The sequence below is a fragment of the Pseudorasbora parva genome, chromosome 2, assembly GCF_024679245.1.
Source record: "Pseudorasbora parva isolate DD20220531a chromosome 2, ASM2467924v1, whole genome shotgun sequence".
In the NCBI taxonomy this organism is placed as follows: Eukaryota; Metazoa; Chordata; class Actinopteri; order Cypriniformes; family Gobionidae; genus Pseudorasbora; species Pseudorasbora parva.
In genome coordinates, this window is record NC_090173.1 from 14,164,320 (window position 1) to 14,184,753 (window position 20,434).

Genomic DNA, 20,434 nt, shown 5'->3' on the forward strand with positions numbered 1-20,434 from the left:
CCGGGTCGGGGACCTAGTAATATTGCGGTATTCGACCCGGGACGAGCGCTGTTGGAACAAAAGCCGTAACATATGCCGCAACGTGTATGTAGTCATCGTGCGACTCCTAGAGCTTGTTTTTTCAATAATACAACCCTGCAGTGCCAGAAGAGCTAGTCTGTGTTTTAAACGCAGAGAGTGTTCGTATACAAAAGAAACTAAAATTAAACAAGCAGAAATGTGCGCAAACTGGACACAAGTCGAGACCACGGAGCTCCTTACTATCCGCGCTGAAGCTGAGATCGCTCGCCATTATACGCCACATCAGGATGTCACGTGTCAACTCGACCCGGGACCGTTAAGCGGTGTGTGTGAAAGCGCACATATTACGGCCTTTCGCTGACAGTGTGAATGGACCAAATCTAGCGGCCCAGGAACAAATGCCGGGTCACATTATCCGTGTATTTGCCGGAATCGCAGTGTGAAAGGGGCTTTAGTCATCGTCTCACCTCAGCTCAGCTCCACCTCAGCCAACAGCCAGCTCATCTCTACTTTACACGTCAGAACTGCTCTTCAGAATCGGGCGCCATACAGGGTGATATGGCTGCTGGCACCAATCAAACAAAAGAAAACATACAAAGAAAAAAAGGTTATTTTAACGAGTATTTTATCACTATTTGCTGTTAACATTTGAAGAACATTGGAAACTAAACATCACTGGAGCCCACTGAGTTTCACTGAAACTTTTTCGGGTCTTATGCCGAAGAAAGTCTCTGTAGCAAAGTTCGTGAATGTGAGGAAGGAAGAGGACACGGGGGTCGGCTAGACGGTTGATGCTCTTTATTTTGTAACTCAATATCGTCAAACACACTCAATAGTGTGGCTTCTCTCACACTCAAAACAATAGCGATCACTTCCGGGTCGGCACTTCCGGCTTCCGGCAACTCAGTCTCTGTATGTGTTTGGCATCAACCGTCCTGGCTCTCTCTCTCCCTGGTCTCTGGTTCCGTCGGTGTTTTATCCCGTCTCCGCGCTCATTACTGGAACAAGAGACAGGTGTCATTAATCTGCGTCCAACCCACTCACTTACCGCTCGTCCCGCGGCCCTCTCTCCCGCTGCAGACCTCGCTGAACCACGCCCCCCTTGCCACATACCCCCACCGCCCGACTCAGGCCAGGGAGCCGTCCGGCCTGCAGCCCCCCCCCCCCCCCCCCCCCCATTTCTGGAGAGGAAATCGGCCACAGCCATCTGAGCACCCGGCCTGTGGACCACCTTGAACGGCTGAAGAGCTAGATACCAACGGGTGATCCGCGCGTTGGTATCCTTCATGCGGTGGAGCCATTGGAGAGGAGCGTGGTCCGAGCAGAGAGTGAACTCCCGCCCCAGGAGGTAATAGCGGAGGGTGAGAACGGCCCATCTGATGGCCAAACACTCCTTCTCTATGGTGCTGTACTTAGCTTCCCTCTTGGAGAGCTTACGGCTAATGTACAGCACCTGCCGCTCTCCCCCCTCCACCTCCTGGGCCAGGACTGCGCCCAGCCCCCTGTCCGACGCGTCAGTCTGCAACAAGAAAGGGAGAGAAAAGTCAGGGGAGTGTAAAAGCGGCCTGCCACATAGAGCAGCCTTCACTTGGGTAAAAGCCTGTTGACACGGCTCCGTCCACTGGACCGTATCTGGTAGCCCCTTTCTAGTAAGATCAGTCAAAGGGCTGGTGAGGTCCGAATAATTTGGTATAAACCGCCTATAATATCCCGCCAGCCCCAAGATCTGTCTTACCTCCTTTTTGGTCTTGGGCCTCGGACAGGTCGCAATTGCAGCAGTCTTATCAATTTGGGGACGCACCTGCCCATGTCCCAAGTGGAAGCCCAGATACCTTACTTCCACCCGCCCAATCGCACACTTCTTTGGATTGGCCGTGAGCCCCGCTCCCCTCAGCGACCTCAGGACCGCCCTCACATGCTGCATATGCCGCTGCCAATCGTGACTATAAATCACTATGTCATCCAGGTACGCCGCAGCATATGCAGCATGGGGACGCAAAATCCTATCCATGAGTCGCTGGAAGGTCGCGGGCGCCCCGAACAAGCCGAAAGGAAGCGTGACGAATTGGTGTAATCCAAACGGCGTGGTGAAAGCTGTTTTTTCTTTGGACAATGGAGACAAGGGGATCTGCCAATAGCCCTTTGTTAAGTCCAGTGTCGAATAAAAGCGAGCCGTGCCTAACCGATCAAGCAACTCGTCAACCCGCGGCATTGGATACGCGTCGAACTTCGACACAGCGTTCACCTTGCGGTAGTCCACACAGAACCTGACCGAGCCGTCTGTCTTGGGGACCAAAACTATCGGGCTCGCCCAGTCACTGTTGGACTCCTCGATTACTCCCATGTCGAGCATTGCGCCTAATTCTTCCTGAACTACTTTTTTCTTGTGTTCAGGCAGACGATACGGCCGGCTGCGAACTACCACGCCCGGCTCGGTCTCGATATGGTGCTGAATCAAGTCGGTACGTCCCGGTAGGGGCGAGAACACGTCAGCGAACTCCGCCTGCAATTTTGATAAATCAGTGAGTTGTAACGGTGAGAGGTGATCTCCCCCCGGGGCCAGCGCGACTGATTGCGCTTTAATGCTCGCCTCTGGCCCGAGATCATCCTCTCCCCCGATCACCGTTGCCAACAACACCGATTCCACCTCATTCCATTTTTTTAGTAGATTGAGGTGGTATATTTGACGTGCCCCGTTCCTATCGGATCGTATCACTTCATAATCGAGCTCTCCTATCTGTCGTGCGACCTCAAACGGCCCCTGCCACTTTGACATTAATTTTGAGCTCGACGTCGGGAGTAGAACGAGCACTTTCTCTCCTGGTGTGAATTTGCGTAGTTTAGTACCCGTTATATGACCGGCTCTGGCGGTCTTGGGCTTGCAACAAATTCTCCCTAGATAGCCGCCCCAAGGTGTGGAGTTTTGTTCGCAAGTCCATGACGTACTGAATTTCGTTTTTGGCCAAAGAAGGCCCCTCCTCCCAAGTTTCTCGTAGGACGTCCAGCACCCCCCGTGGCTGCCGCCCGTAGAGAAGCTTGAAGGGGGAAAACCCCGTGGAGGCTTGCGGGACCTCTCGCACAGCAAATAAGAGGGGTTCTAACCACCGATCCCAATTTTTGGCGTCTTCCTGTACGAATTTACGGATCATGGATTTAAGAGTGCGATTAAATCGTTCAACCAAGCCGTCCGTTTGTGGGTGATAGACGCTGGTTCGAATGGATTTAATGCCCAATAATCCGTACAATTCGCTTAACGTGCGTGACATAAACGGCGTGCCTTGATCGGTGAGGATTTCCTTCGGAATCCCCACCCGGGAGATTAAACGAAACAGGGCGTCCGCAACACTCTTCGCCGAGATGTTGCGGAGAGCCACTGCTTCCGGATATCGTGTTGCGTAGTCCACGATAACTAACGCAAAACGATGTCAGCGTGCGGATCGCTCTAATGGCCCGATGAGGTCCATCGCAATTCTCTCGAAGGGGACCTGCATTAATGGAAGGGGGCGCAATGGCGCTTTTGGGGCGGCCAGTGGATTCACCAACTGACATTCCGGACAAGACGCGCACCACCTGCGCACGTTGTCATGAATGCCTGGCCAAAAAAATCGGGTCATTAAACGATTCAGCGTGGCCGCCTGTCCCAGGTGGCCCGCCATTGGGTTAGAATGAGCCACCTGGAAAAGCATTTCCCGGCGGCTCTTTGGTACTAACAGCTGGGTTGTATCTAGCTTTGTCTGAGTGTCTTGGGTCACTCGATACAACCGATCCTTGATTATGGCAAAATATGGATACGAGACAGGCAAGGCAGGTTGGAGAGACTGACTGTCAATCGATCGGACCTGTTGGAAGGCATTTTTGAGGGTCTCATCTTGTGACTGCTCCAGCGGAAAGTCATCGCGGTCCGAGAGAATCAGTCTCTCGATCCCGCTCGGTTCCGCTGAAGCTGTCCCCAAGGGTCCCGTCTCAGTCTCCCCAAGCTGCACTCGCGCCGCCCCCCTCCTCGCCTTCTTCTCCCAAGCGGCATCCGCGCATAACGACCCCAATAACGCCGAAAAGGCGGGCCAATTTGTCCCCAGAATTAGCGGATGCCGGAGGTGTGGACTAACCGCCACCTCTACACTATGCTTTTTCCCCCGAAACTGTATCGTGACTGGGACAACCGGGTATTCCACCAAATCCCCGTGCACACACCGCACCTTAACCATGCGGCTTGTATCCAATGCCCCAGGCTGCATCAGGCTTTGATGGATCGAGGTTTGGTTACATCCTGAATCCACCAAGGCCTGATATGTACCCCCCTTGATACTCACAGGAATTTGGTACTCTCCTGCCTGATCGGGGGTGGTCCGCTGGACGTTCGGGATCCGGATCATTGTTCCGATGTCCATCATTGGACATCGGTCCACAAAATGATCCTGATCGCCGCACCGCCAGCAGGCCAGCCCAGGCCTACCCGCCGCCCCGGCGGCGGGGAGTGGGTTGGAGAATGAGCGCGGAAAGGGGGCGGAACCAGAGCCATTGTCACTACCAGCCCCCAGCGGCCCCGCCCCCCTGGGCGGGACCCGCGAACTCCCAGACGGTCCAAGGCCCATCCCACCCCGGCCTCTGGGGGGGACGCGAGGAGGGCCTGGAGGGCGGGACCTGGGGAGAGGGACAGGTCGAGAGAGAGAGAGAGAGGGGGGAGAGAGCGAGGGAGAAGTTAATGGGGGTTCGCCGACCCCCGGGCACGCCACCAGATGGTCCTCCGCCAAGTTGATGGCCGTCTCCAGCGACGTGGGCCGGTGGCACTGGACCCACTCGGCGGTCTTCCTGGGGAGCCGAGTGATAAATTGCTCCAGCACCACCAGATCGACAACATGGTCCACGTCGCTGCCGCCGGCCAGAAGCCATCTGCGGCACTCGTCCCGGAGCTGTTGGGCCAATGCGAAGGGTCGACCGGACTCACCCCACTCCAGGGAGCGGAAACGCTGTCGGTGTTGTTCTGGGGTCCGGCCGACCCGCTGAAGTATGGCCCTCTTCAGGTCGTCGTAGTCCAGGAGGTTCGCGACCGGTAGTTGTTGCGCGGCCGCCTGGGCTTCGCCGGATAGTAGGGGGATGAGGCGCACCGGCCACTGTGCCCGGGGCCACCCGCAGGCCTCCGCGGCCTTCTGGAATAGATCCACGAAGGCCTCCGGGTCGTCTTCCGGCCCCATCTTCTGGAGGGGCACGTGAACAAATGGCGAGGCGGAGGGCGTTGTCATGGCGGCGGCGCTGTCCTGCTTCCTTCCCGGGTTTCGGCACCAGTGTAGCAAAGTTCGTGAATGTGAGGAAGGAAGAGGACACGGGGGTCGGCTAGACGGTTGATGCTCTTTATTTTGTAACTCAATATCGTCAAACACACTCAATAGTGTGGCTTCTCTCACACTCAAAACAATAGCGATCACTTCCGGGTCGGCACTTCCGGCTTCCGGCAACTCAGTCTCTGTATGTGTTTGGCATCAACCGTCCTGGCTCTCTCTCTCCCTGGTCTCTGGTTCCGTCGGTGTTTTATCCCGTCTCCGCGCTCATTACTGGAACAAGAGACAGGTGTCATTAATCTGCGTCCAACCCACTCACTTACCGCTCGTCCCGCGGCCCTCTCTCCCGCTGCAGACCTCGCTGAACCACGCCCCCCTTGCCACAGTCTCATAGTAAGGTATATAAAACTTTCTTAAAACAATAATAGTAAGAGTATGATTATTCAACTACTTCACACACTCCTGACACAATGGACTCATTTCTGGGTTTGGAGCAGGAAAGCAAACTATAGCAGGTTTGCCAGATTTATTTATTTTTAATTATTGTAAGAAGTGCATTCATAGCGTAGCAAACACAAAGAAAACAACTGTTGAACAAATTTTTTTTTTTAGATAGATTTTTATTTATTTTTTTAAAGGAAAAATGGCATTACTTAGGCTAATTATAACAAGGTTGATACAACATTACAAATCATGTAAATTACCTTTTTTGATTGTGTCATCAAACTGATTTGCTTTCTCGATTCTCAAAATGCATTATTTCAGTTTCAAACGTGCAGTTCAGTCATGAAAGCCATAAACAGAAAATAAATGGTCAGTGGTCAAGCCCTATTTTATCTATGTCAGTGTATATTAGCGTAAGGTCACACATAATTACAGCAGCCTATTGAGGTAACGAGGCGTGGACCAACGCAGGTTAGACTTAACTTACCGTCAGTAATATCCAAAAAAGAGTATGGTAAAGCCAAAGGTTTAATGTAAGATTCATTCCATGCAACTGTTCGTGAAATAAATCTCATGTAAATATTTGCATTTCATGTTTTTATATGACCTATATGAGAAATGTGTTTTTATGCTCTTGAAGGACGTCGGTGAGTCTTTGTTTAACATAATTCTACATCATTATAATAATTCAAAGTAAAAGCAGACTGTACTGACATCAGTAGTGTAACAGAACACATCAGGATGAATCCAATCCACAGAAACAAACAATTCTGTAAATCTGTCAATTTTGTGTTTATTGTACTGTGACAGACTATCATCATATTAGCGAATGTGTAGGCTATCTAAAACATTCAGTTTGAGGAAAGGAAAGGAAAGGAAAGGAAAGGAAAGGAAAGGAAAGGAAAGGAAAGGAAAGGAAAGGAAAGGAAAGGAAAGGAAAGGAAAGGAAAGGAAAGGAATAGAAAAAAGTGCACTGTACGTCCTCTGGTGCTCATCCGCAGAATTACACATAGCCCATGTTGCACTATTCAAACAATTCTCCATCACAATCTGGTAAAAGGGTAAAACTCATTAACTGGAATTGTGGATAGAAAATAAGAAAGAAAAAAAACATAAAAACATGCAGTCTCTTTCAAAACACATGCATGTTTTGACCTAAAAAAATTAAGAACTTTATATATAGGCTATATATATTATATTATAAATTCAACTTTTTGTCTATATGTAGCCCAACGACAAAAAAGCTGAATATATGGCCCAAACTAAGACAAAAGGACTTGATTTTTTAAGGCATTTGAGGCCCACGGCCTAGTGCTGACTGATGTTATAACCGCATCACACCTGAAGATGGCGACAGCGCGCGCGTTTGAGCTCTGCTGCTGTTTACTCTCTCGATAGAGGAAGAGCTGCAGGGTCTGTTGAGTGATGTGATATCCGCCTTCCTCTCACATACAAGAACTTACTCCCTTAACGCCTGCTTTAACAATCATCTTTTGTAATGAACACATCAGTAGCCCGACGTCCCAGCGGTTCATGGTTGCTTCACTGTCAGTGTTAGTTTGGTAAGTGTCGCGACGTCTAGACTAGATGCTAACATGCTAACTCACATTACTGTTAGCTGCTTTAGCTCTAGACTATGAATAGAAACATGTCAGACTGCTCTAATCCTGAAACGTAGAAGTGTTTTTCTTCAGTGGTCGGTTAAATTCAGTGAGTTTAGTTCATCCTGATAGCGGTTTGAGTAAACAAGGCAGATTTTGTCCTTTTTTTTTTTTTTGGTTGAATGAAACCAGTGCAGAATGTTATAGACGTAACGTTATATGTTCGCGAAATTAAAATAACCTTTTTTTTGGCTTCTATATTAATTTTTTTTTTCCACAAATGTACATGTTCCCATCTTAGTTGTGATTAATGTTTGATAAAGACGACATAGGTTTCACAGAGACGCTTCATGAAACGCCAATTGCCTAGTTTGACGTTAATATACATGACTTTCCCATTACTTGGCAATATGAATGCACATTAAAACAATTTAATGTGTGTAAATATCATGAGAACCGTGTCAGTGCAACCCTATCTTGAGTTCCCACAGTTATAGAAAATACCAGGAAATGTCAGGGAATTTAGAAGTTATAGAAATTACCAATCTCAATTATAAATGATCTTTCCTGAGGTGTAGGAAATATTACATTAAAAAAAAATTATATATATATATATATATATATATATATATATATATATATATATATATATATATATATATACAGTTTTCAACATACAGTGATAATCTTGATGTAGGAATTTAAAATGCTAGAGAATAAATAAATAAGTAAAGCTGTTTTTATTTTATTACATGTCACATATTTGGTTGAATGATATACCAGTGTATTATATATTTATATATTTTTTCTTTGCTTGTAAATTACATTTACTTCTCACAGCATCACAATTGGTTTCTCCTTGTCTCACAGGTCTGGAGATTTCCTTTGAATGGGTTGAACCCATGAGACTTTCTCCTTTGATTTGGACACATAAAGAACACCATTAGAGGTGGAGCACAGACCCCTACGTATTAAAGCATTGCGCCTCTATAATAAATAGCAGCACCCGAAATGCCACTTGGATTGGGTCGCAGAAAGAAGGCGTCTCCGCTGGTGGAGAACGAGGAGGCCGAGCCAATCAGGGCTGGACTGAACGTCCCAGGGTTGGATAGTCTGGATGGTGGCAGGGTCGGCCTGGGCGAAGGAACTGCCCATGAGGGCTTACCACCTCCACCCACCAGCCTGCGACCTCGCCTGATCTTCCACACCCAGCTGGCTCACGGCAGCCCCACGGGTCGCATTGAGGGTTTCAGCAATGTGCGTGAGCTCTATGCCAAGATAGGAGAGGCCTTTGGGATTCTTCCAACAGAGGTGAGGGGCTGTCCTCTTTTCTTTACTTTTCTTTGCTTGTTGATTATGCTGACTAAATGCTAACTACACACTTTCTCAGGTGATGTTTTGCACATTGAATACTCACAAAGTGGATATGGACAAACTTTTGGGTGGCCAGATCGGGCTGGAGGACTTTATATTTGCTCATGTGAAGGGTCAGAGAAAAGAAGTGGATGTCTTTAAAGGAGAGGATGCACTGGGGCTCACCATCACTGATAATGGAGCTGGCTATGCGTTCATTAAGGTGAGAGAATTGAGCTGGGCTTGTTTTTGATGTCTAAAACTAAAGCGTTTTTTTAACATTTGAAATTGTTACAAATAGGATATAGGGTGCACAGGGTGGTGCCCTGAGAACTAAATGTTTCCCTAGGGTAATTTTCCTGGTTGGTTTAGCATTTGTACCACTAGTAGGAACTCTGAAGTGACGTAAGCCATGCTTATTGTTGTGACTTTTATTTTGACTCCACTGAGAGGCCAGACTCTGAACACAGGGTGCTTACATTCTCTGTTTAATATGTTATTAGGTAGAACTGTTATATAAAGAAAGTGGACATAATATGAACACTTATAACTATAGCAGGGCTCGACATTAACGCTTGTCCAGACAAGTGGATTTTTTTTGAAGGGAAAGTGAAAGAGAATTTTACTTGCCTGACGGACAAGCTGATTTAAAATAACTAGGGAATCGCCAATAATCTAGAATTCTGCATTCATTTAGCGCAGTGTTTCTCAAACTTTTTCTGCCATTCCCCACTTTGGAGGTAGGGAAGGGCTCCGAGCCCCACCTGTCCCCAATCACCCCAACAAAATGGTAATTATCTAGGCTTTTAAGTTTGCCTATTAACATTTATTTTATTAACATCACATTTAAACCTTTTATGCGTACAGTCAAAATATTTTAGCTGACTAAAAGTGTCAGCTGACTAGAGTGTGAGTTTTATTTTAAGGCAACGTTATTTTAGAACGTTTCACCTTAATGTTTCTATGGCAATGCGTCATGTTCATCACGTGACTCACCACAACCAAAAAACGCTGTATGACAGATGTATCGCTTTTATTACGCTATTGAACCGTTTGAACAAATGCACTGCAGTTCAGAGTCCTGTCAATTGGATTTACAGCACGTATATTCATCAGCTTCTCCTGGAATAAGTAAGTGACCGTTGAACTGGGAGAAGAATCGAGCAAACTTTATAGTTACTTACACTATGTGTATCTGATATGAATAAAACATGTCAGCCAATTATATTTGAATGGATTGTTATTGCTGCTTCCATAGCCACTAGTGTATATCACAAACTCTAACATTAAATGTATTGTTTTACTTGTACTTGTGTATTTAAATGTTACCTATTAAATAAACCTAAAATAAACAGTAAGTGGTTGAAAACTGCATGATGTATGTCAAGAGCTGAGCGCGTCCGCATTTGGCTCAGTGCCAGCCGAAGCGCGTCCCACCGTTTAATTCTGGCAGTGATGTCACGTCATTGAACATTCTAAATCCCTTATGTGGGTCCGTACTCTCAGGGGCATAGACATAAAAATCCCATGTGGGACCGCTCAAAAGGTTAATAGAGATGGGCACAAAAAATTAACACATTTCCTCCTGTTTGTCGCGCCCCACTTGTCATGTCTCTATTCCCCACCAGTGGGGCGCGCCCCACACTTTGAGAAACGCTGATTTAGCGTAAGCAGTGATCGATAGTGGATAAAAGTAATGAACTGACAGTAAAAAGGTTGCATTGTTGACACTTGCGCAACCCTTTCGCGGTAAAATCTAAACAAATGTCCGCCGCTCACACAGCCATTATAACTATGGCTGTCAATCGATTAAAATATCTAATCACGATTAATCGCACGATTGTCATGAATTAACTTGTGATTATTCACAACTTAATCGCACATTTTTATCAGTTTTAAATTTATCTTAAATTAAGTTTAAATTAAGTTTTTATAATAATGTGCTCGGTTTAAAAATGCACTTTTCTTTGACCTGGAGTCTAATTAAAGTTAAACAGAAAATATGGTAGCTTGTAGGCAATAACTGCAATTTTGGTTTAGAATAGTAATGTTAACCCTTTTCTTTTGCTATTAATGTTTGCTGCTGCATCCTTTACGTCTATTGCTTATCTCAATTTCTCCAACTATGGTCTATGCCACGGCTCAAACAGAAAATGTGCACCGCGTTAATCACACGTTAATAAATTTAGTGCCATTAAAATTAATTTGCGTTAACGAGTTAAAGGTGCACTATGTAGGATTTTTGCAGTAAAATATCCAAAAACCACCAGGCCAGTGTTATATATTTTGTTCAGTTGAGTACCTACAATATCCCAAATGTTTCCAACTATTTGTAAATTGTGAGAAAATTGCTCTTTTAACTAAGGACTGGGACGTTTCAGCATAGCGTTTGAGGGAGTCGCCTGTCAATCGCGTCATATCTGCGCTACCCTTGGTTTTATTCTGCAGAAGCGCTTTTCTCTTGGCAGTGTGAACAAGTGTCACAGCACCCCCAAGCGAACGCACAGTATAAAGTCATAACATCATTTTAAACACACTTAAATGTATCTAATATAATAAACAGAGCTGCTTTACCTTATAATCATGACTGGAAAAAGCGGAAGTGCGGACGCCCGGCGACTGTGTCCCGTCCTGTCATAATAAAAGTCCCAGTGTTCGCGAGCCGTGTGTTTGTATAACAATCGCTCCAGCGGCCGTGCTCAGCTCCACAACACTCGGTCCTGCTCTGCTACACACTACAGTAACGTTAACGTTAATAACCGCATCCATGAACATGATTTCTGCCCGAGTCCTATTTTCCACCAGCTGTGATGTGAAGACCACATGTCCCAAGATGCTGCGCTCACACTTGGCGTCATCAAACTACACCTTTGTTTAGAATAGGCGCCCTCCAGTGGACGGAAGTTGCATAGTGCACCTTTAATTTTGACAGCCCTATTTACAACATATGATACAGTTAAACAACATCAAACAAGTGTGCTGATTTCCTGAATACCATCACAACTGAAAATGACTGATTTCATATGATAGTTAAACAATTAACTATAAGTCAGCCTTTCTCAAAGTGGGTGCCGCGGCACACTGGGGTGCCTCCTGACTGTGTCAGGGGTGCCGCCAAAAAATTACATAGGCTAAAAAAAAAATAAAAAAATCTGAAATTTCATATATAAAATATATTTGAATTTACATAAATACATTCTTCTTCTTTTTAACCCTTTCGCACGTACGATCACACATTCACACATGATTAGAACGGTCAGTGCATCACGTTCATTCAAATGTAAATTCAAATGTGCTTTCGCGATGGCTTGCACTGAGCCAGAGACATGCGCGCTCAGAGCTGTCATATATCACAACTTTTCAGTGTTTTCAGCCACATAATGTTTCTTTTAGGTTTCATATACGTACTAAACAATACATTTAGAGTTTGTAAAATACACAATGATGAAAAATGAAGAGGCAATAATAATCCTTTTCCATTATAATTAGTTTTATTCATATCAGATACACATTGTGTAAGTAACTTTAAAGTTTACTCTATTCTTCTCCCAGTTCACCTGCCATTTACTTTTATGTATTTTGGGAGAAGTGGATGAATTCACGTCTTGTAAATCCAACAGATCCGATTTTCTGAACTGCGCCAGCGGTGGCGATGGCGGTGCCCATCGTGCATACAGCTCTACTAACGCGATCATTATAAAGGTGTTTAAACGACTAAACACTTCCACTTGTATATATTTGACAATCGGAATATCAGATAATTCAGGCCATATCTAACAAATTTGTGAATATTTTGAATAAAAAAGGAAAAAGGACATAAAAGCAGATCATCATTCATTCAGCTCTGTTGTTGCTGCGGTGTGTCACGTGACAAGCAATGACGCGTCACCATGGAAACCATAAAGTGACACATTAATAATAATAATAATAATAATAATAATAATAATAATAGATTTTATTTATAATGCACTTTTCATTCCGAAGAATCTCAAAGTGCAACAAAGGGGGGAAAAAATAACAAAAAAATGAATAACAAGTAAAAATATAGAATACTACAAACAATGAACCAACACAGATAACAGAACAGAAAGAGCTGATGGTGAACAGAAACAGAGCTGATGGTGGAAGTCTCTGTTAGCTCCGCAGCACACTGTGGTCCACTCCATGGACCATGACTCCATATTAACTCACATTAATAATGGTTGCTTTGAAAAACTCACGTTGGGGGGTCAGCCAGAATGTTTTATTTTTGTCATGTCTGCCCCTTTTTATTTTATTTTAACTGCATCCTGCACTTCAGTTTAGTTCTCCTGGTCAGGATTTGTTGTTGGGTTCTTGTATTGTGCGGTTCACCTCTTACGGTTTTATGGCATTTGTGTCTCTGATTAATTATTTTGTGAATTACTTTGTAAACCTAATTACTTAGGTGCTATAAAGTTGCTATAAAGTTATTATTATTGTTATTTACAGTTCGTATTATGCTCTGTTCATTACTGTCCTGTCTAAATAAACAGGACATTTGCATTTAAATTTGGCTTATGCAGTGTTTTTAAATTATATTTTAAACTGGGGTGCCTTGAAATTTTATGAACTTTTGAAAAGTGCCCTGACTGAAAAAAGTTTGAGAAAGGCTGCTATAAGTCACTTACATTTGATGCAATATTGACTGTTTTTATTCTATTTCAGCAGCGAAAATAGTTCCAAACAAAGATTCCAAGCAACAAAGTTCCAAACAGCAGAACCATAACGCATCTCAGCAACAGTGTGTATTACTGAATGATTCTGTGTTTGAATGAATCGGTTGAATCAAATATTCAATTACCTGTTCGCAAACAAATGCCGTTTGAATGAATCCTTGTTTGAATGCATTTGAATGAATCCTTACACTTTGCGATTGTACTATCAATTTTATAATGAATGGACTTCTAGGACTGTAAGGGCAGGCAGTATGGTCTCCTCTTCACTTGAATTGACAGGCTTTCCATCACCATTTGACATTTTCCTCTCAAACCCTTAAATGACCGTATACTAAGCGCAGTGTTTCCATGACTGTCCGAAGCATTGGCTGTTGGTGGCTAAGCCTCTATTCAGTAATTTGACACTGCACGTTTGGCACCCTGCAAAAGAGGCTTCATCTGAAAATCATCCGTTTCCTTCGCAGAGAATAAGAGAAGGCAGTATTATTCATCAGATCCAGGTCATCAACGTGGGCGACATGATCGAGTCAATCAACGGGCAGATTCTGATTGGCTGTCGCCATTATGAGGTTGCCAAGATGCTGAAGGAACTGCCCAAAGGGAAAACATTTGTCCTGAAGCTAGTGGAGCCTTTGAAGGCATTCGGTAAGAGTTTTTGAACATAATGTACCTGACATTGATGGCCATATTGAATATTGATATGATGATTTTCTGTTTTGTTTTTTTCGTCAGATATGATCAGTCAGCGGTCAGGTAGCAGGTCAGGCTCTGCACAGTTGGGAACAGGCAGAGGAACCCTGCGTCTGAGATCTAAAGGACCGGCCACCGTAGAGGAACTGGTGAGATGCTTTGCTCAGGCATATGATGATCTCAGATCAGTTCACAGGTCACTAAACCGTGAGTCAGCGAATATGAGTTTCATTTGTATTCTTGGAAAGGTCTAGCATATCTCATCTCTCTTGCAACACGATACACACTGCAATATATTCAGCTGTTTAATATATTGTAACGCATGACAGTATACCGTATTTTCCGGACTATAAGTCGCTCCGGAGTATAAGTCGCATCAGTCAAAAAATGCGTCATGAAAAGGAAAAAAACATAAGTCGCACTGGACTATAAGTCGCATTAGGGCAGAAGCAGAGCGGGAGCCGCGCACCTCTTAATATTTCAGTTAAGAGTTTTTTTCTGTTTTCAGTTATTTTTTTCAGGAGCAGCATAGAGCACCCTCTCGCGGTTATATGTTTATTCTTGTCAGTCAGTATGAATTAAATTTGATATATAAGTCGCACCTTACTATAAGTCGCAGGACCAGCCAAACTATGAAAAAAAGTGTGACTTATAGTCCGGAAAATACGGTAGTTATCAATCAGTAATATAATTGTCAATTAATAATCAATGCTGGACAGTATTGATTGATAATTGGATTCTTTATGTGAAATAAGGATATGGATCTCATTCAATTGAACTTTCTCATGGAGGAATGCCAATTTCAAAGTTTGAACTTATTCTTCAGGGTTTCTGCAGGTTTTAAAATGACCTCTAATCCATTGTCTTAATTCACCTGTCTTAAATCAGAGATAAAGTCTTAAATTCATAAAGTCCTGGCATTAAATGTTGCATCCACTAAAAAAAAAAACAAATAATTGTATTCACTGTTTTAGTCTTGTTTTTCAATACAAATATGGAAACATACTTAAATCATCATACAATGACTAGAGATGTTTTCTGACAAACTGAACAAAATAAAGTGAGTTTACACTTGAAACAAAAATATCTGTCAGTGGGGTATGAACTTGTTTGCCCTTTAAATTAAGATGATTTTCTGAGCCCGCTGGCAGATATTTGTTCATGTCTTAATCATAAACTCGCTTGATTTTGATCCGTTTCATTTTATCTTGTATCATTTTGCTTCTGAAGTGTCTTGATTTTAAGGATCTTTATATTTGTGCACTGCAATGTGATCAGAAGGTACAGTAAAAGTTGTGTCCATATTAGTTGGGAGCAGAGGAGTTTAAGCCGTGAGTTTTTTTGTTTTTTGTAATATAAATTAAAGTATTGATATTAGAAGTTGTATTCTGAAACTTTGAAACTCATTGTTTCTCTCTAGACTCTTACATTGTCTTTACTTGGTCTTTAAAAAGTGTTCATGACTAAAAATATCTAATGTATATGTAAATAAACAGTTAGACTCAATCTTAATGTATCATGAGTTCCCACACTCATAGAAAATACCAGGAAATATCAAGGAATTAAAAATTCAAGGCTAGAAAAGTTATAGAAATTACATTTATATTTATGCATAAAATCTCAGATCAAATCTTTAAAAAAAAAAAAAAAAAAATATGTATATATATATATATATATATATATATATATATATATATATATATATATATATATATATATATATATATATATATATATTGAAACTAGCGATGCATTTTTAGGTTTACATTTTTATTAAAGGCTTCCTGTCATTTAAATGTTTTACAAATGTTCAACAAGCTGGAAATGCTACAGCTATAAAGCGAAGTTGTCAATAATGCAAAACACTACTGCTTTAGTTTGTAGTTTCCAGCAAATTTTTACTGATATTTTCAACCATTTCAATTTTTACAAACTGGGCAAAACCTTATCTGTGTTATGCTATGCCAGAGTTTTGTTAAAAATATTAATATTTCAATACTGAAATATCTGAAAACGCTTACAACACTCCTTTTCTGCAGTGTCGATACACAGTTACTAGCTGCTTAACTTTAATTATACGCATGGATCTGTATTTAATTCTTATACTGAAGACCAGTGTTATTTTACATCGGATTACTTTAATGTCTGTAATATTTCTTACGGTTAGACCCACCTGAAAAAATGTAAGCCATGTTTATTTAATTTGTCTCTTTATTCTATTGCATCTGTGCTGTAGTTTTCCATTTGTTATTTTATTGCTGGGTCATAAGGTGCGAGCATGCGTGTACACCCAGGCTTTACAGTTGTGCTGTTACCATTTAGTGACATCATTATTGTATGCTCCGGGAAACCTGAAGGTGTATGGTCAGTGTCGGTCACAATGCTTTTTAAGTGCTGTATTTGATTCAGCAATGATTCTTTTAAAAAATTAAGCACTGAGTACAAGGTTATTCTGTTCAAATCTATGTGATAGTTAAGGATGTAATAGATTATGTTACTAATATTCATAAGTAATCTATCCAGCACTGAATGTAGAATAGCCCACAGAAAACCAAAATGTTCAGGTAAGCAAGGTAATCTGCATTCATTCTAGGTATTTTCATTCATTCTTTCTTTGTGTTGCAGCCTTCAGCATTTGAAGAAAAAGCTATTGAGAAAGTGGATGATCTGTTGGAGAGCTACATGGGTATTAGAGACAGTGAACTCGGTATGTTTCCTTGCGTATATGTTCTTCTACAGTTGTTGTACTCTTTAAGTGGCGTTACTAACTCCCGCACTCGTTTACAGCTGCCACGATGGTTGAGCTCGGCAAGGACAAGAAGAACCCGGATGAGTTTGCTGAAGCTTTGGACGAGACTCTGGGGGATTTCGCATTTCCAGACGAGTTTGTGTTTGACGTGTGGGGTGCCATAGGCGATGCGAAGGTCGGTCGCGTATAATTCTAGAAACGGCTGACGTGGTAATTCTAGAAAACCGTTAGGAACACTATTGAATTTTATTTTGGTTATTTTTGGGAGCATACGTTGGGATGCTTATAAGAACGCTGGGAAACTTGTATGTAGGCCTCTAACTCCACTTTTTTTTAAAGATGCAGATGTTATCAAGACACTATGTTGAATGCATTTTTCAAAGATTAAAATTGTATTCAGATTTGACTAGGTTGAGCCTAATCACGTATGTGAAAAGTCTTATTTAGTAGGATATCAAGGAAAATATGCTGAATTTGCAAGGCATTTGCTCCAGGGACCATGTCTCGTATCCCTGTGAGGTTTCTCTGTTACATACTGTGACTTTCACTTGCACTGTTTTGCCCGACGCTGTATAAATTGCACAGATCACAGGACACAGCGCAGAGATCGAGGCAATGCTGCTCTGCACTGGTGTGTGGATCTGAACTGTCCCGTAGCGGAATTACGGACCATTTGTCTTATCAACACTATAATGATTCCCTAAAGCATGTGCTGTCTTATGTACTCTTGTCCTCTCTTATATTAAGGATTTCAAGTGGCTTAGAAGTCGTTGCAATGAACTGTTTCCAGAAGACCTCTAGTGCTTTACATTTCCAGTTCTGTGGCTTAGCTCTTATTTTAAAAATGAAAAGGAAACAGGAAAACAGGTAAAAATAAATAAAGCACCAGTTTTTATTTAAGTAGTGTGGTCAACTACCACCTAATGCCAAACATAAGGAAACATCTTTCTTTTTTTCTCAGTAAAATCAGTATTAATAAGTATCATTAAGTATTATAAATAGTGTTTATCCTTTTCAGGATTGATAGAGGAATTATGAAGGGATTAAAAGTTGGGCTGGGCGATATGACCGTCGAACAAACCTCATTGCCGCCAAACAGAGTCACAATGTTTAAAGCAGAAAATAGTCAATCGTGTGGTCCAGACAGTTTTTCATAAAATGATCATAATGGAGATTGATATGTAATCATTTTAATCTCTATGCACAAATATAACCAGTATATAATAATATACAACTATATTTACCTACATGTATTTTTATGCCGCAAGGATGACAGTAAATGTTTTTTATTGATTATGCAAATTAAGAGTTTTGAATCTACTGAGCCCTAAAGGGACACGGTGATGGGAGGAAAAAATTATATTTAAATTGTTTTGCGTTCATTCGCAATGCTTCTATTTTCGCTTTCAAAACTTCAGTGACTCATTGTATGGATCTGTTCACAACATTGCTTAATTTTATACTGCCAGCTACATTTTTGAGAGTATATTGTGGATATTTTATATATATATCGCCCAGCCCTACTTATAAGTGAATATTAAAGCACTGATTGGATGGTAGAGGCTGGGGGATGGTATTGATTTGAGTGTATATAGTGTTGATGTGTTTACGGAAATTACACTACAGTAGCATTTCCAAGATACTCATACTGATAGTATTGCAAATATGACCAAACACATACATCGTTCACTGAGTGCATGGTGATTTAATAAAGTTAGTGGAGCTCTGAGATTATTATTACTCTCAACCTGGCTGTTCAACACTGTAGTAGTTCCACATCTGTAACATCAGAGCATGTTTGAAATGTAAAGTACTGATCATGTGATTGTTGACTTCAAACTGTATATGACTTTTTTTAGTATTATTTAGCCAGGCGCCATTTCTTATGGGGGACATATGTTAATGTTTAAAGGATCAGAGCTAAAACTGAAAACTAAAAAAATGAGAAAAAAACAATTCAATGTTTAGGTGTTACTTTTTACATACTGTAAAGCTATCATTGTAGCTTGAAAAGAGTGCTCTTGTGGTATTTACTTTGGACACGTTTTTTTTTCCATTCAGTGCATTGTGAACATATTTAGATATGTTGTTTTTAAGAATGAATAGTTTACACTGATGATGTAATGGTTTTGATGGACTCATGTGACACTCGGACTACCTTCAAATGGCAATAATCATGTAAGTCTTACATTTTTCTCCATTGACGGAAAGGCTATTGCACCAAATTGTTATTTGTTACTGATTTCTCGACAGTATTAAAATAAACAAAATGATTTGTGTGATTTTTGTTTTTGTGTACTGGAAAGCAGGTGGTGTTTTCGTTTCTTACAGTTGTTAATTGAAACATTGGGTTCGTTCTCCTTGGCTGAACAACCTCTCCAAGGGCATATTTCCATTCTTTACGTTTGCATTCCCAATGAAGCTGTATAGGGGAATGAGTGACCTGCTCTGAAAATACAATACAATATTTATTTTGTATAGTATTCAACAATTAAAATCATTTAGCATCATTTACTCAGTCATGTTATTCCAAACCTGTAAGACTTTTCATTCATCTTCAGAACACAAATGAAGTTCTTTTTGATGAAATCTGAGAGCTTTGTCCCTCCATTTTACAGCTACACAACTACCACTTTGTGGCTCCAAAAAGCTAATAAAGTGATCTTAAAACTAATCCATGTGAATTAAGCGGTTTAGTCCAATTTGTTTAAAGAGACCTGATCGCTTTATATGACGATGATTTAAGTTAAGTTTTTATTCACATATAAACATTGATCCGTGAACATAAACAGAAGCCTAACCATACTTGCTTGGCACGCGAGAACAAACCTCACTGGTTCTTCTGGAAGCTCAAATGTACTGCGTAACACAAGAATGAACCTCATTGGTTCTTGCAGAAGCTCTAACGGGCTGCATATCGTAAGAATGGACCTCATTGGTTCTTGCAGAAGCTCAAACGTGCTACATAACGTGAGAATGAACCTCATTGGTCCTTGCAGGTGCTCAAACGTGCTGCATACCACGAGAATGAACCTCATTGTTTCTTGCAGAAGCTCAAACGTGCTACATAACGTGAGAATGAACCTCATTGGTTCTTGCAGAAGCTCAAACGTGCTGCGTTACAAGAATGAACCTCATTGTTTCTTGCAGGAGCTCAAACGTGCTACATAACGTGAGAATGAACCTCATTGTTTCTTGCAGGAGCTCAAACTTGCTGCATAACGTGAGAATGAATCTCAATGGTTCTTGCAGGAGCTCAAACGTGCTACATAACGTGAGAATGAACCTCATCGGTTCTTGCAGGAGCTCAAACGTGCTGCATAACACAAGAATGAACCTCATTGGTTCTTGCTGGAGCTCAAACATGCTGCATAACGTGAGAATGAACCCCATTGGTTCTTGCTGAAGCTCAAACTTGCTGCATAACACAAGAATGAACCTCATTGGTTCTTGCTGGAGCTCAAACATGCTGCATAACACAAGAATAACCCTCATTGGTTCTTGAGGAAGCTCAAACGTGTTGTGTTAAACACTAGAATGAATCTCTGGTTCTAGCACCTAAAGCAGACATGCTTGATCTTCTGTTTACCCCAACTGATGTGT

General features: G+C 42.1%; 2 protein-coding genes across 2 annotated transcripts; one reads left to right on the top strand and one right to left on the bottom strand.

Annotated features, from left to right (window-relative positions):
* Positions 1–777: 777 nt before the first annotated feature.
* LOC137050715 (zinc finger protein 444-like) lies at positions 778–5,218 on the bottom strand. The gene is made up of 2 exons (XM_067428779.1): positions 4,332–5,218; positions 778–1,019 (listed from the first exon to the last, which is right to left on the bottom strand). The coding sequence occupies exons 1-2, from the start codon at positions 5,211–5,213 to the stop codon at positions 1,017–1,019; spliced, it is 885 nt and encodes a 294-aa protein (XP_067284880.1). The 5' UTR covers positions 5,214–5,218; the 3' UTR covers positions 778–1,016.
* A 1,894-nt stretch (positions 5,219–7,112) lies between these two features.
* gipc1 (GIPC PDZ domain containing family, member 1) lies at positions 7,113–19,113 on the top strand. Its single transcript, XM_067456670.1, has 7 exons — positions 7,113–7,303; positions 8,213–8,653; positions 8,733–8,918; positions 13,857–14,037; positions 14,125–14,231; positions 16,708–16,789; positions 16,870–19,113. Exons 2-7 carry the CDS (start codon positions 8,354–8,356, stop codon positions 17,019–17,021), a joined length of 1,008 nt encoding a protein of 335 aa, XP_067312771.1. The 5' UTR covers positions 7,113–7,303; positions 8,213–8,353; the 3' UTR covers positions 17,022–19,113.
* The last annotated feature ends 1,321 nt before the right edge of the window (positions 19,114–20,434 follow it).

Coding starts and splice junctions, on each gene's coding strand:
- gipc1 (XM_067456670.1), top strand. CDS start 8,354: ATGCCACTTGGATTGGGTCGCAGAAAGAAGGCGTCTCCGCTGGTGGAG. Junction 14,038..14,124: donor GGAGCCTTTGAAGGCATTCG/GTAAGAGTTTTT, acceptor TTTTTTCGTCAG/ATATGATCAGTCAGCGGTCA. Junction 14,232..16,707: donor CGGCCACCGTAGAGGAACTG/GTGAGATGCTTT, acceptor TTTGTGTTGCAG/CCTTCAGCATTTGAAGAAAA.
- LOC137050715 (XM_067428779.1), bottom strand. CDS start 5,213: ATGGGGCCGGAAGACGACCCGGAGGCCTTCGTGGATCTATTCCAGAAG.